Genomic DNA, 14,792 nt, shown 5'->3' with positions numbered 1-14,792 from the left:
CCGACCCTTCGTCCATAGTCACCATCAGCTGTGTATCGTCGGCATATGAACATATGCCGATGCCCCACTTTCTTCCAATGTCAGCCAGAGATGAGACATAGACATTAAAGAGAGTGGGGCTTAGTGAGTCCCCTTGTGGGACCCCACAGCCGATGGGACGGGGTTTTGAATGGAATTGGCCCATGTGCACTGCTTGGGTGCGGTTGCTTAGAAATGATTTGATCCATTTTAACGCTGTGGCTTGTACTCCTTTACTCTGGAGGGTTTTTAGTAGGCATTCGTGCGACACCGTGTCAAACGCCGCTGACAGGTCTAGCAGTATCAGAGCCACAGATCCCCTATGGTCTGTGATGCATCTGACACTGTCCGACACTGCCAGCAACGTTGCTTCGGTGCTGTTGTTTGCTCTAAAGCCAGTTTGGGTGGGGTCCAGAAGTGAGTTGTTCTCCAAGTATTTGGACAATTGTGAATTGACCATTTTCTCCAAAGCCTTGGAGAGATAGGGGAGCTGGGAAATTGGCCTGTAGTTCTCTGGGTTAAGGATGTCGGATCCGGCTTTCTTCAAGAGGGGGGTTACAGATGCGTGTTTCCAGGATTCTGGAAAGGACGCAGAGGTGAGGGACTGGTTAAAAAGTTTGGTAATGAGGGGGCAGAGTGTCTGTGCGATTTCTGAAAACACAAAATGCGGGCAGGGGTCTGCAGGAGAGCCGGATTTGATTGCTTTAAGAACCGCTAACACCTCCTCTTCGGAGAGTGGTTGGAAGTTGGTTAGGCATGGGGAGTTGCCTGCGTCTATATAGACGTTGTCTTTGTCGGATGTAGGCGAGTTTTCGTCAGAGTTGTCGGATGGGGTAGTGGTATGGGAGGAGGTAAAGGTAGAATACATTTTGTTAATCTTTTCGGAAAAGAAGGTGCTAATCCGTTCGCATGCCTCAGTTGAGGGGGTGAGAGTTTGTGAGGTACTGGATGGATTGCTAAGCTCTTTTACGATTTTGAACAGCTCTTTTGCGGAGTTGTGGTTTTCGTAAATTCGTTGTGTGAAGAATGCTTTTTTTGCATCTCGAATGGCAAGGATGTATTGTCTCCGCTTAGTGATATAGTTAGCTCTGGTTTCGGAGTCTTTAGTTTGTCTCCATTGGTGTTCTGTTTTTTGACATTCCCTTTTAAGGCTTTTGAGGATGGGGGTGTACCATATTTCATTAGTGGATGTTTTTTCCCTTACTTCCCGCAGGGGTGCTAGTTTGTCCAGCGTTTGGCGGATACCGGTTTCTAGCAGAGCGACGTTGTTACAAATAGATGAATCGTCTAGTAAGGAGACATCTATTTCACGAAAGTGATTTTGGAAGTTGGAGTCGTTGATTAGTCTCCAGGCTCTGTTGGTGGTGATGGGGGTGGGTCTAGTCTTTACGGGTTTACCGGGAAGTTTAAAAGAAAATGAAAGCATGGAGTGATCGGACCAGGACAGGGGGAGGATTTCCTTAATAATGGTCGACTCAATGTTAGTAAATAGGAGATCCAAGGTATGCCCTGCTATGTGCGTAGGGCCCTCGACCAGCTGTTTGAGTTGCAGGATTTCCATGTCGTACTTTAGCTGTGTCGATCCAGGGGCATTGGTGTTTTCATAATGGACGTTTAAGTCCCCAATGACCATGTAATTTTTGTGTTTCAGGCACGATGGGAGCAGTTGGTTCAGTAGTTTGGTGCTGACGCTGGTTTGTTGTCCTGGCGGATTGTAGACAGCTGCACCTGCTAATATGATAAAATTCTCTGCGAGAATTTTGAATGATAGTAACTCATGTTCGGGATAGGCAGTAATTGTATCCGTGAGACATGTTAGGTGGTCCCTGAAAATCACGGCGACTCCACCTCCTTTCTTTTTGCCTTGTCTGTTTTGTGTGATTATTTTGTATTCAGGGGGGAGGGCGTTGGCCAGGTCTGGAGCACTGGCGTCGGATAGCCACGTTTCGGTGATAAAAACCAAATCCGGGGTCTTAGATGTTAATATGTCCCAGATGTCTAAAGCATGTTTGGGTAGAGAACTGGCGTTGAAATATAGGCATTTTAGTTCCCGTTGGTAACTGGTGGAGAGTGTGTGATGATCCGTTGGGAGTTGGCCCATGCTAGCCCATCGGCATGAGCGGCATGAGATAGGTCCGTAGGATAGACTAGGGCCAGTTTGGATGCATGGGTGTAGTTTGGCCGCTATGGTTGTTTTGTTAAGAGCTAGTAGTTCGTTGCGATTGTAACGAATGGTATCAGCCATGGCTGGGCTGGAACCTGTAGGGGGTATAGCCCCTAGTCCCGTCCGGTCGCGGACGGGCGCAGACGGGCTTGCCTTAGGCGCGCCTTCGGCGCGCCATCGTCGCGCCCGCTGCGCTCGCCCGCTTCGCGACCGAGGGTTGCACATAGTTTATAGTGCTCTGGGGTTGTGGGATAGGGGGGCGTGGCCTGAAAAGGGGCGTGGCCTCCGCTCGTGGCGCGAGGGCGCGAGGGGGAGAACGCGTGTGACGTCAGCGCTGGCTCCGCTGAGTGCACGGCAGTTCTGTCCGGTAAGTGGTTTGGACGCACAAGTAATCTGTGACAGTAAATTTTAAAACAAACAAGTTATTCGGTGACACAAAAGTTTTTAAAAAGCAAATGGTCTTTCTCCCGGCTTCCGCCTCAGGAGTCGACCCTTAGTCTTTGCTAGAGCTCAAATCACGGCGCTTTTATATGCGCGAGTGTTTGTTTGTTGGGGGCGTGGCCTGAAAAGGGGCGTGGCCTCCGCTCGTGGCGGGAGGGCGCGAGGGGGAGAACGCGTGTGACGTCAGCGCTGGCTCCGCTGAGTGCACGGCAGTTCTGTCCGGTAAGTGGTTTGGACGCACAAGTAATCTGTGACAGTAAATTTTAAAACAAACAAGTTATTCGGTGACACAAAAGTTTTTAAAAAGCAAATGGTCTTTCTCCCGGCTTCCGCCTCAGGAGTCGACCCTTAGTCTTTGCTAGAGCTCAAATCACGGCGCTTTTATATGCGCGAGTGTTTGTTTGTTGGGAGCGTGGCCTGAAAAGGGGCGTGGCCTCCGCTCGTGGCGGGAGGGCGCGAGGGGGAGAACGCGTGTGACGTCAGCGCTGGCTCCGCTGAGTGCACGGCAGTTCTGTCCGGTAAGTGGTTTGGACGCACAAGTAATCTGTGACAGTAAATTTTAAAACAAACAAGTTATTCGGTGACACAAAAGTTTTTAAAAAGCAAATGGTCTTTCTCCCGGCTTCCGCCTCAGGAGTCGACCCTTAGTCTTTGCTAGAGCTCAAATCACGGCGCTTTTATATGCGCGAGTGTTTGTTTGTTGGGAGCGTGGCCTGAAAAGGGGCGTGGCCTCCGCTCGTGGCGGGAGGGCGCGAGGGGGAGAACGCGTGTGACGTCAGCGCTGGCTCCGCTGAGTGCACGGCAGTTCTGTCCGGTAAGTGGTTTGGACGCACAAGTAATCTGTGACAGTAAATTTTAAAACAAACAAGTTATTCGGTGACACAAAAGTTTTTAAAAAGCAAATGGTCTTTCTCCCGGCTTCCGCCTCAGGAGTCGACCCTTAGTCTTTGCTAGAGCTCAAATCACGGCGCTTTTATATGCGCGAGTGTTTGTTTGTTGGGAGCGTGGCCTGAAAAGGGGCGTGGCCTCCGCTCGTGGCGGGAGGGCGCGAGGGGGAGAACGCGTGTGACGTCAGCGCTGGCTCCGCTGAGTGCACGGCAGTTCTGTCCGGTAAGTGGTTTGGACGCACAAGTAATCTGTGACAGTAAATTTTAAAACAAACAAGTTATTCGGTGACACAAAAGTTTTTAAAAAGCAAATGGTCTTTCTCCCGGTTTCCGCCTCAGGAGTCGACCCTTAGTCTTTGCTAGAGCTCAAATCACGGTGCTTTTATATGCGCGAGTGTTTGTTTGTTGGGGGCGTGGCCTGAAAAGGGGCGTGGCCTCCGCTCGTGGCGGGAGGGCGCGAGGGAGAGAACGCGTGTGACATCAGCGCTGGCTCCGCTGAGTGCACGGCAGTTCTGTCCGGTAAGTGGTTTGGACGCACAAGTAATCTGTGACAGTAAATTTTAAAACAAACAAGTTATTCGGTGACACAAAAGTTTTTAAAAAGCAAATGGTCTTTCTCCCGGCTTCCGCCTCAGGATTCATGTTCTTCCCTCCTTCCTTTGTAAAGCGCTCTGATATCCTTCGGGATCTTGTTCTCGATATATAAAACTTTATAAATAAATAAATAAACCTGCATGGCTTTGGTCACTCCGATAACAATCTCAAAGTGATGCTCATCGAAAAGATCCCAGGAGTTACCACCAAAATGTATCCCTTATAAGCGCCCTCTAGAAACTTTCTATTCAACCTTTCCCTTCTGTGTCAGTTGATCCCCCAGTGTCTCTCCCCTCTCCACCTATCTTGCTAACCACAAGCCTTCACAATGTGTCAGTTGTCAGTTCTTTTCAGTCCGAGTCCTTTCTAAATGTTTTTACCTTCTGCTCCAGAAGATGTTACTCATCAGACTCAGATAAGCCTGGTCCACCCAACTAGCTCTTTCTTTCTTTCTTTCTTTCTTTTTCCTGGTCTAGCTAGGTAGGTGTGGAGAGAGGGACTCTGTTGAGGGCCAGGCTTGCCGTTTCCTCCTCACTGTTGGCAGCAGAGCTGCGGTGGGGGGCACTTGTTTCTGGCTGTCGCTGGTGTAGTGATATGATTCATGGAGGCCCGAGTGTTTGTCATGCGGTGCTTAGTGAGAACTATACACACCTAAGGTGGTAGATAATGAAGCACAGGGGTTCATCAGAGTAACAATGATGATGGTAAGAATTTGTCACATTGTATAGGATCGAGATAACCGATAGGGGCAGTTCGTTCTCACCAGAGTTCCACTGACCACCCTTTACGATGGCATCCTCTTCTGCAGGAGATATCTCAATTTCTCTGATTGCGAACATTTTATAGCATTTTTTTGTTATATTATTACTTTAAATGGTGAATACTCCTTTAGATACATCACAGTTTAGACTTACTCTCGATCCCACAGGAAAAGCCAACCAATGTTGAGGGCGTTGTTGAGCATCCACACAAGGTAAAACCAGATTGGGAATAGATCTGGCTTTATATACATCCATACATTTTCGTTTCTAAGGTCAAAACAAAAGCAATGAATTAGCAACAATACATGTTAGAAAACTAGAACAGTGTTTAATCTCATATATATAACACTAGGTTATTGGCATCGGCAAGAAAGACAGCATTCACACATGCTAATTTATAGAGCACAGACCATATGCCAATGTTCAGGTTAAATGAAGAAAGCTCACAAAAAGAGAAGCTGCAACATAGAATGCCTATGGAAAAAGAACAGCTTTATAGAATTACAAGATCTTCAAATGGCTCAATCATTACTTTACGCCACTGATCTCCGGGCCAGAGAAGATGGTGGTTTTGGGAAGAGGCTGCTTGGAAGCCAGACAGCCTAGTTCAAACTGCAAACGAGAGGCAAGTGAAGCTATTGGGATATTGGTTACTTGCAGGATAGCAATGTATTTCAGATGATAAAAAAGCACATTTTAAGCATTCAACTGAGAAAAAACAACTGGGGTGGCGAATTGAGCTAAAAAACGATGATGGATTCAACCCAGATCTGTGACTGGGGGTGAGTGTCTGAAAAGTTTCAGTGCGCCGTCCATCATCTTTTTGTGTTTGCTTTCGTTTGGCTTAAGTTGGCAGGGTATGCCCAGACGTGGGTCCCTTGCTCACTTTGCCACTGGATTCAAGCTAGCCTGGCTGATGAGGGTTATTACCCCGAAACAGGTCCCAGGATGCTTGCTTCCGCTGGCTTGGCAGTTCGGGTTGTACTTTTCCCATGAGGCACAGGGTCAAGACTGATTTGCATATAGCTGGGTCTCAAGTGGGGTGGCGAAGTCAGCTAAAGAACAATGATGGATTCAATCCAGATCTGTGATTGAGGGTGGGTGTCTGAAAAGTTTCAGTGCGCTGTCCATCATCTCCTTGTGTTTGGTTTGTTCACACCGTCAATTAAGCCACTGATCATTAGCTACTGATTACTCCACACCAATATTCCTCACCAAGAAAAGAGCAGTATGTTCTGCGGATGCAAGAGTGCCACCTTGGAGTAGAGTACGAACTTGCCATGCATAAGTGTTGGAAATCGGAGTCTCTAGTTGGCAGTGGTATAAACCTGCAAAGTAGGGACCTTACCTTCTTGTCAGGGTAAGGGGATTACACAGCTATGATAACCCCAGCTCACCCCCTTGGTAACTTGGCACGAGCAGTCAGGCTTATGTCAGAGGCAATGTGTAAAGTATTTATACATAACACACAGTAACACAGTGAAAACACTACAGAATGGACGCCACATCAGTTTAGGAAAATAGCCAATATTTATCTAATCTAAACAAAACCAAAATGACAAAAATCCAACATATACAAGGAAAGATATGATTTTGTTAAGAATAAAGCAAAGAAACAGTTCCTTGAAGTTGATAGCGCCAAACAGATCTATCCCAGAATTGTGACCAACAAATCTAATAGTTCATGCCGGCCTGGATGGAGTTGAGTGCTGTCCACAGTGTCTGGGAAGACCCGCAAACAGTACCTTGGATTTGAAGAGGCCTCGAGGACCTTGCAGTGAAGTGCAGCAGTGAAGCGTCGCTTGAGTCGCGCGGTGTCGGTACAGCATGTCAGTGCGGAAGTCGGTGAGCCCTTGAAGTCACACGCTTTGCAGATCAAACTCCATGAAGTTGAAGTCAGGAGCGCTGACGACTGCTATGTCATCGCAGGCGGTGCGTCGTGCTCTTCACAATGCAGTGTCCGTGGCTTCGGTGCAGGCAGCGGCGTGGCGTCTGTTCAGCACGGTTATCGGTAGACCCAGGGATGTGGTGTTGCCACGGTCGGTATCTCGTGCTCCTCACGAGGCGGGGACCATGGCTACAGTGTAGGCAGCAGCGACAGGTGACGATGTCAGAGTCGATTGTGCTGTCGTGGGCAGACCATGGGGCTATGGTGCAGTCGAGGGCGGTGACTACGGCTACAGTGTAGGCAGTGAGACGGTGAAGGTGCAAAGTGGTGTCGTCGGTAAGAGTAGGGTTGTGTGGTTGTAAAAGTCAGTGTCCACAGTCATGGTGCAAGCAGCCTTGTTGCTGACAATGTGAAGCGTTGTCGTCGCTGAGAACAGGGCTGCCTTATCGTTGAGGTTGGTGAAGCTCACCCAGTGAGCGGTGACCACTGCTTCAGTGCAGGCAGCAGCAGTGATGGTTTCAGGAATCCTTTTCTAGAAGTTACAGCCCAGCAGACACCTCTAGTGGCCCAGAACTGGAATTGACACCACTTGGCAAATGCAGAAGTACCAGCAATGGAGTCAAGGTGCTGTAGGTGAAGTCTTTGCTGACCCTGAGACTTCCAACAGGAGGCAAGCACGCACAAGCCCTTGGAGAAACTTCACAAGCAGGATACCAGTCCTTTTCCTCTACAAAGCAGAAGCAGCAACTCCAAGCCACCACAGCAAAGCAACACACAGAAAAAGGGGCAGTACTTCTCCAGACAGCTCTTGACAAGAGTCTCCTCTCGTTCCGGAATTGTTCTAAAAGTCTGCGGTTTTAGGTCCAATACTTATACCCCTTTTGGCCTTTGAAGTAGGCATCCTTGAAATTATTGTCTTTGTAGTGCAAAAGTTCTTGTCCTGCCAGGTCTTTGCTCCAGCCACACTCCAGGGGGCTGAAGATAGCATTGTGAGAAGCCAGGCAGAGCCCTATTCAGATGTATGTAACAACTCCTCCCACCACTCTGGGTCGGGAAGGACCATCAGCCTGGTGATGGGTCATCAGGATATGCAGGGCATAGCTCAACTCCCTTTGTGTGACTGCCTAGAGTGAATGCAAAAACAACCCATCTTCAGTCTAAACCAGTTGTTGACCCCACAACAGGAAGAGGCACAGGATGATAAAGCAAGAAAATGCCACTTTCTAAAAGTGGCATTTTCAAACACACAATTTAAAAACCACTTTCACTAAAAGATGTAATTTTAAATTCTGAGCTTTGGGCCTAAACTCCAAATCTCTCTTTCTTCCCAATTGAAAGGCACACTTGCAAAATTTTGCAAGGCAGCTCCAATGATAACCTATGAGAGAGATAGTCCTTGCAATAATGAAAAACAGAATTATCAGTAATTCACTTTCAGCACATGTAAAACATACCAGTACATGTCCTACCTTTCACATACACTGCACCCTGCCCATGAGGGGCGCCTTGGGCCTACCTTAGGGGTGCCTTACATGTAGTAAAAGGAAAGATTTGTGTCTGGCAAGTGGGTGAACTTGCTCGTTCTTCATAGCAGTTTAAAAAACCTCATGTGCAGACACTGCAATGCCAGGCCTGAGACATATTTACAGGGTTACTCATGTGGGTGGCACAACCAGTGCTGCATGCCCAATAGTAGCCTTTAATTTACAGGCCCTGGGCACCATAGTGCACTTTAGCAGGGACTCACCAGTAAATCAAATATGCTAGTTATGGAGAACCAATCGAAAGTACAATTTACTCAGAGAGCATATGCACTTTAGCACTGATCCGCAGTGGTAAAGTGCCCAGAGTCATAAAGCCAACCACAACATGTCAGAAAAAATAGGAGGCAAAATGTCAGGGGATAAACCTGGAAAAAGAGCTAGGTCCAACAATAAGCCTACAGATAAGCCTGCTGATTTCCCAAAGACGTCCTAGATAGGTTCATCAGAGGAAAAGAAGAGGTGGACAGTACTGAAGAGCTTGTAAAGCCAATCACCAAATGTGCTGTATTACAGCCCTGAAGCTGGAGGAGTCAGTTAGACCCCACACAAAAGGGTAGATTGGTGCTTACCATCACCTCCAAACATCTGATTAGCAAATGGAGCAGACACCAAGGGCCCGGAAGTTGCTAACAGATATCGTGAACACTTGAAAAGAAAAATAGGCTAGTTGTGGTGACCCAGTGCACTAATGGATCTACTACAAAGGTATGTATTTGCTCCCAAGGTCATAGCTTAAAATCTAAGTCAACCCATTGAGAATGTCATTCTTCTGAGATCGATACAATGAGGACCATTGAGTCATATAACAATAAATAATTGCTGTCAGCCCAAAACAATAAGCTTTCCCACTCCCCGCCCAGGGTGAATTGTCTGCTTTACAAATACCCCAGTTATGTTATGTATGAGAAATATTCGGTATTCAGGGCCCTCCAATGTGCTGCCTCACACATTGCCTCTTCCCACCATTAAGCTAGCACATGTCAGACACCAGGTTCTAGCGATGGTCAAGTCCTGAATCTACAAGAGTGTGTTGCTCTCTGAGTTGATGCTTTGGTAGAAAGCGAGGTGACAATGTGCTTCTGGGTGTTAGGCAACATAACTGGGAGACAAATCATCACACACGTTTTCAAAGAAGCTACTGGGAAAAATGAGTGCTGATTTTTGTGTCACCACCAATGGGAGATAGCTGCCAATAGTTGTCGGCAAATACTCTCTGTATCTAGAAATGAAATATTGGATACTCCCACAGAAGAGGCAACACACACTTTCCTGACTGTTGTTGTCATGAGAAGTCTCACTGATGTCACTATCTCTGCTCATTCATCCTGGCATCCAGCTACCCTTCTCCCTTGACAGAGGGAACAGAGGTCAAATACTAGTAGAGTAATAACAAGGCTAACCAGTGGAGATGCACCAGCATCTCAGACATCCAGGTAGGAAATCTCATGCAATACACAGGAGCAAAGCTCAGGATGCCCTTCACATAATAAACATTCAGGGAAACTACCCAGACAAATGCAATGGTTTTGTCAAAAGGATTCTCCACATTAAAGAGAATGTGTCTGCATATAAGAGCTATCAAGGTCTTTACTCTGAAGTTTATGAGGACTCTGAAGACTCTCCCAAAGTATATGACAGTGTCAGAGTGCGTGACAGGTCGTCATCGCCACATCAATGTCCAAGCCAAGGGGCACTGAGCATGCCATTTTGGAATATTAGACATCCAGCAGAAACATACAGACTTGATATACCATGAGACCTGATTCGATGCATGTTCATTAAGCCTTGGACATGATCAAGCTTGTGACCCGCAGTCTTATTACAAACAATTTTCCCAGAAATTTTACTCATCCAGTAAACTGGATCTACACGCAATTGGACCTCCATTCAACTAACCGCCAAAGCCACTTCATGTGTTTAGGTGTTCAATCAATAATGTGAAAGAATGTTATGGTTACCAAAATGGTTGTTACTCAAGTTCTTTATGTGAAAGGATAACGCTCATAGTGAACTGTGGGAATACGCCCTCAACATCTAGCATGTTCTGTGATTGGATGGGAAAGATTGAATAACACATTGAGCTTGACGATGATGATTGTAACTGTGCCACTACAACCCAGGCAGCTAAGCTAGACGTAAGCACTGTGGCTCTTATATTTACTGCCAAGCTGAGGACAATGCAATTACAGTATCTAACAGGTCCTAAAAATGTATAATCCCACCAGACAGTAACAAAGGGAGGTGTGTATAATACTTGAAAAGCTATGGTGTACTAACCCACTCTGAATTAAAAGGGTTTTGTCTTTCATGTTCAAAGTGTACTTTATTGAAATTCTATGAACTTAGACTTACTTACTCTTCTTCACTTAAAAGAGAGCAAGGAAAAACACAAATATGTACATTTTGAATATGTTTTTTATATCTATGTGTGTGTGTGTGTGTGCACATCTAAATATATAATGTATAAACACACACACACACACACACACACCACACACACACACACACACACACACACACACACACACACACACACACACACACACACACACACAGTGTTGACTTTCATTTAATCTCATACTTCATAGCTGGTGTGGGACAAAGGTAATGAATTACCTGCATGTCCTTTTTCCCAGTACAAGCACTACAAAAAGGTATTCAGACCCAAGATTGCGACAAGTTAAACAGGCTTCCCACCGGATCACCTCCACTGGTGCCATCATGGTCCGACCACCTCTAACTGAACCACTAAGACAGAATGCAAAACACCCTTACGGGGGTGGGGGTTTCTAGATGCATTTATGATGGTCAACATTCAGAGGCATGCTATATAGATATGCCTATGAGTGTGTCATGCAGCCCAAAAGCTTCCTTCTCCTCCTTCACTATTTATCTCCTATAAAGATGATGGCCTGCTTTCCAATCCTGCTGGTCCTTGGTGGATTACCGGAGGAGGGGAACACAACACTTTTTGGCCCCGTGGGAGAGCCCTTGAGCGATAGGCGCGACAGCCTAGTTAGGAGGGAGGCTTTGCATCTGGACATCCCTAACTGTTCCATTGTCACTCTGGTAGACACTGAAGTAGAGACACCAAAGGAGAATATGAATTTCATGCCAAAGGAGGCCATCTTCTTCTCTGGAGAAACTTTGAAAATGAGACTGTTGCTCCACTATATAGACAACATGACACCCATGACTCACTGAGAGACCGAGTGGCCATCTAAGGTGTGGGCCTACCTATAATTTCACACATTAGGAAGATAACATTGATAGAGATTCCAACTGAATACATTATGTTATCAGATTTAGATTGATGCAAGCCTTAATTTTAAAATACATTCCCTTTAGAAATCCCTGGCACCAGAACATAGGAGTGGAAGAGGAGAATGAGATTACCAACAGTCTCCAGGAGAAGTGCATGGTAGCTTTTGAAGACGAGTATTACTGACAGGCACACTAATACTGAAGTAGGACAGGAAAGGGCCTATCGTGAGAAACTGCGTCAGATCCTTAAAAGAAAGGTACCATGGCATGGCAGAGTCCATGTCACCAGCTGTTTGGAAAGTTATGGAAATGGTGTTGCGTGTTCTTCAGTGTTGAATGTTGTGTTAAGTTCTAACTGCACAAAAGGCACGTCCCACCCTTACAGGTAGTTTTACGCCATGGACAATGCAAACATTACTGCTGCCCCAGACAACTGTGAAAGGACAACAATCTTCTTAGTACATGCATGGCAGGAACATCTGCAGATTACAGTACCCCTTTTAGTGCTACTGTGAACTGTGAAATGTACTTCCTTCTGACAATTATTGCCTTATCTTACAACTGTCCCTGCTCTGAGGGCCTTATCACACATTTTGAGTAGGACTCTGGTGATTCTCTGGCTGATGTGGAAGACAGACAGTAATGAACAATGAGCTTGTTACTGACAAGAGGAGCACAACGTTGTAATGCAATAACTTTTTTCAAAGATGTTTTGATTTCGTAGGCAAGCTGGTTATGGATTTTTAGTTATTGTAAATGGTTGGGTAATTATTTGTTGTTAGTATGGGGATTATCTGAGAGTGAATCAGACAGGTGAATGTTTTAATCGTTTGTGATGCTGGCGGCTATGTTCTCTTCAGTTCTCTTAAGCCATGATATATTCTGTTTAGGCTACATCATACTTCACAGACTTAATATGGACATACACTCATACATTTCTTCTTGACACTGGGTCTGAGGTGGTGCTCACAGGCAAGTAGCATACTTAAATCTCCTACCTGTTGTGGATGGTACTACTTACATGAGGCTTTTGGAAGATCTGGTACACTACAGCAATAAATTAGGGCAATCGATCAGACAAGCCCTAACTGCTAAAGAGATAATGGGTAAAGTAAATCCTAAAATCAATTCACAAAAGGAGAAGACTGAGGAGGTAACATAGGCGCTCGTTCGTCTCCCCTAATCTTGGAAACTAAATCCTAAACGGGAGAAGTTGGCATTTCAACAAAAAGGCCATAGTATAGGCCTACTGGATGCCAAACCTGAGACAAGGGAAACTTCTGAACCAGAAGTGAAAGTAATATCACATTTAGCTTAGCCTCTACCAATGGTATACATAGTCTAACAACGACAAACCACTCATGTCTAAACTGCTTCCTGGTCAGTCAAGGTGCCCTATCGTTGCAATGTGGTACAAAAGGGGGTGGTGATGGACAGAGCATCTGAACAAATCAAACACTCACACCCAGTCAAAAGATCTGGGTTTGATCCATCACCGTTCTTTAGACCACTCTGGCACCCCAGTTCAGACATGGCCATATGCAAATCAGTCTGACCCTGTGCCTCATGGGAACAGTCCAGCCCGAACTGCCAAGCCATGTCTTCCCTGTACCGGAAACAAGCTTCCTAGGACCGGTTCCTGGCAATGTAACACCGGCCCATCAGATGCCAATCCCAAGGCAAGTGACAGTGGTGACATAAAAATGAAAAGTCATGCCACAAGAGATTAAATCTAATTTGGACTCCATTGGAAGGAGAAGTTAGAATATGAAGGCTCATTCATGTCTTCTTTCCCTGATTTTAAGGCAAAAGTGCATAAAATCAGGCAATCCTTTCTGGGAGTGAAGAAGCTGCATAAAATGGAATCGAAATATGCAATGATGTATCTGGCCAGCTTTGTATAGAATACAGAGGGGAAGCTAGTTTCTTTGTAACACCTGAATCTGCAACTGACCTTTTGGATACACATTTCATGACAGTCTGAGAAGTCCAATATCACTCCTGGCGAGGGTGGGCGCTTACCATAGAGCTCTGTAATAAGCCATAATAAATACTCACCTTCTATATAGGTCTGTAATTGCATATTAATGTTTACTAGAAGGGTGGCATGGTGTGGGTAGAATGAGCTATTCTGAGTCTTAATGCTATACAATATACTAAGGCAGATAGCGAGTGGATTGTAAAAGTAGATCATGTAATGAGGGACTAGTCCTTGAGAATTTTTATTTTTACCTACGGGTGTGCGTTTTGGGATCTATGGGTAAGTTGTATCAAACACTCTGAACTGTTAATAAAAAAACTGTTAAAAAACAGGAACGCCAATTACAACTTTTTTAGTGCTAATAAAGTCATAGGGGTTCAAGAATATGTTGCCTTTTGGTAATAAATGTTCCACACCTATTACCTTTCAACAGCCAAGCACCGCCAATCATATTCAAAACTTGAATACCTTTTATAACTTTATTCATCACTAGGGCATAGACAGCATTTTAATTAGTGGGGCAACGCTCCTCCACTCAAACGGAGGAGCTGCCCCATCTGTGGACAAATTGCTTGACAGTATTCCAGCCACATATCTCTATCCACTGGCAACGAACCACCATGTGTGAGAAATTGGGGTAATCCACCATGCTCCTTCGCTTCAACAGAGGGTCAGCGCCTTCTGTCTATTTAATGGTGAATTAAAAAACAGTATGTATATTCGAATGACCGACAATCCTACAACACATCTAAGAACTAAGGGCCAGATGTATCAAAGGCTTTACCAATGTTGTGTCTATGGGAAAATGCTTTAGTACACAAGTGCCTAATTGACAACTGATGAAACCGTCATGAATGCCAAACAGGGATAGAAACGTGTGTCTGATCCGGACCATATAGAGGGCAGGAGTGACTCACTTCCAGAAATCTGCAGGAGTTGCAGGAACTTGTTAGGAGACTTCTTTATTTGCTGATCCCCTGGCTAGTTTCATAGCTAACTGATATTGGCGCTAGCCTCTGAAATGTCTCTTAATCCAGAGCTTCCCTTCCCCTCTGCCTCACTTCCTAAACACGCCCTTCCCACTTCCCCCTCCCCTTGGAAGCCCCGTCGCCACTCTGCTAGACTGCTAATCCTCAGTCTAGAGGATTTCTGGTGACATTACAACATGGACTAATACATGCCTGTAACTTAAGACTTTATGTTGATGCCTTGAGCCTAATGCCCTGCAGTAATTTTAGATGGTTCACGCC

The 14,792-nt window shown here is 45.7% G+C and overlaps 1 protein-coding gene across 1 annotated transcript in view; it reads right to left on the bottom strand.

The window, feature by feature from the left end:
• Positions 1-14,792, bottom strand: part of LOC147709016 (uncharacterized) — a 152,783-nt gene that overhangs the window by 43,500 nt on the left and 94,491 nt on the right. The window contains exon 3 of the mRNA XM_086925421.1: positions 5,019-5,132. Within this exon, the coding sequence (XP_086781547.1) occupies positions 5,019-5,132 (114 nt within the window). The remainder of the gene's footprint in view (positions 1-5,018; positions 5,133-14,792) is intronic.

The sequence above is a fragment of the Lissotriton vulgaris genome, chromosome 6 (assembly GCF_964263255.1).
Source record: "Lissotriton vulgaris chromosome 6, aLisVul1.2, whole genome shotgun sequence".
NCBI classification, from domain to species: Eukaryota; Metazoa; Chordata; class Amphibia; order Caudata; family Salamandridae; genus Lissotriton; species Lissotriton vulgaris.
The sequence above is the reverse complement of the archived record's forward strand: the minus strand, read 5'-3'. Positions and strand labels throughout refer to the sequence as shown.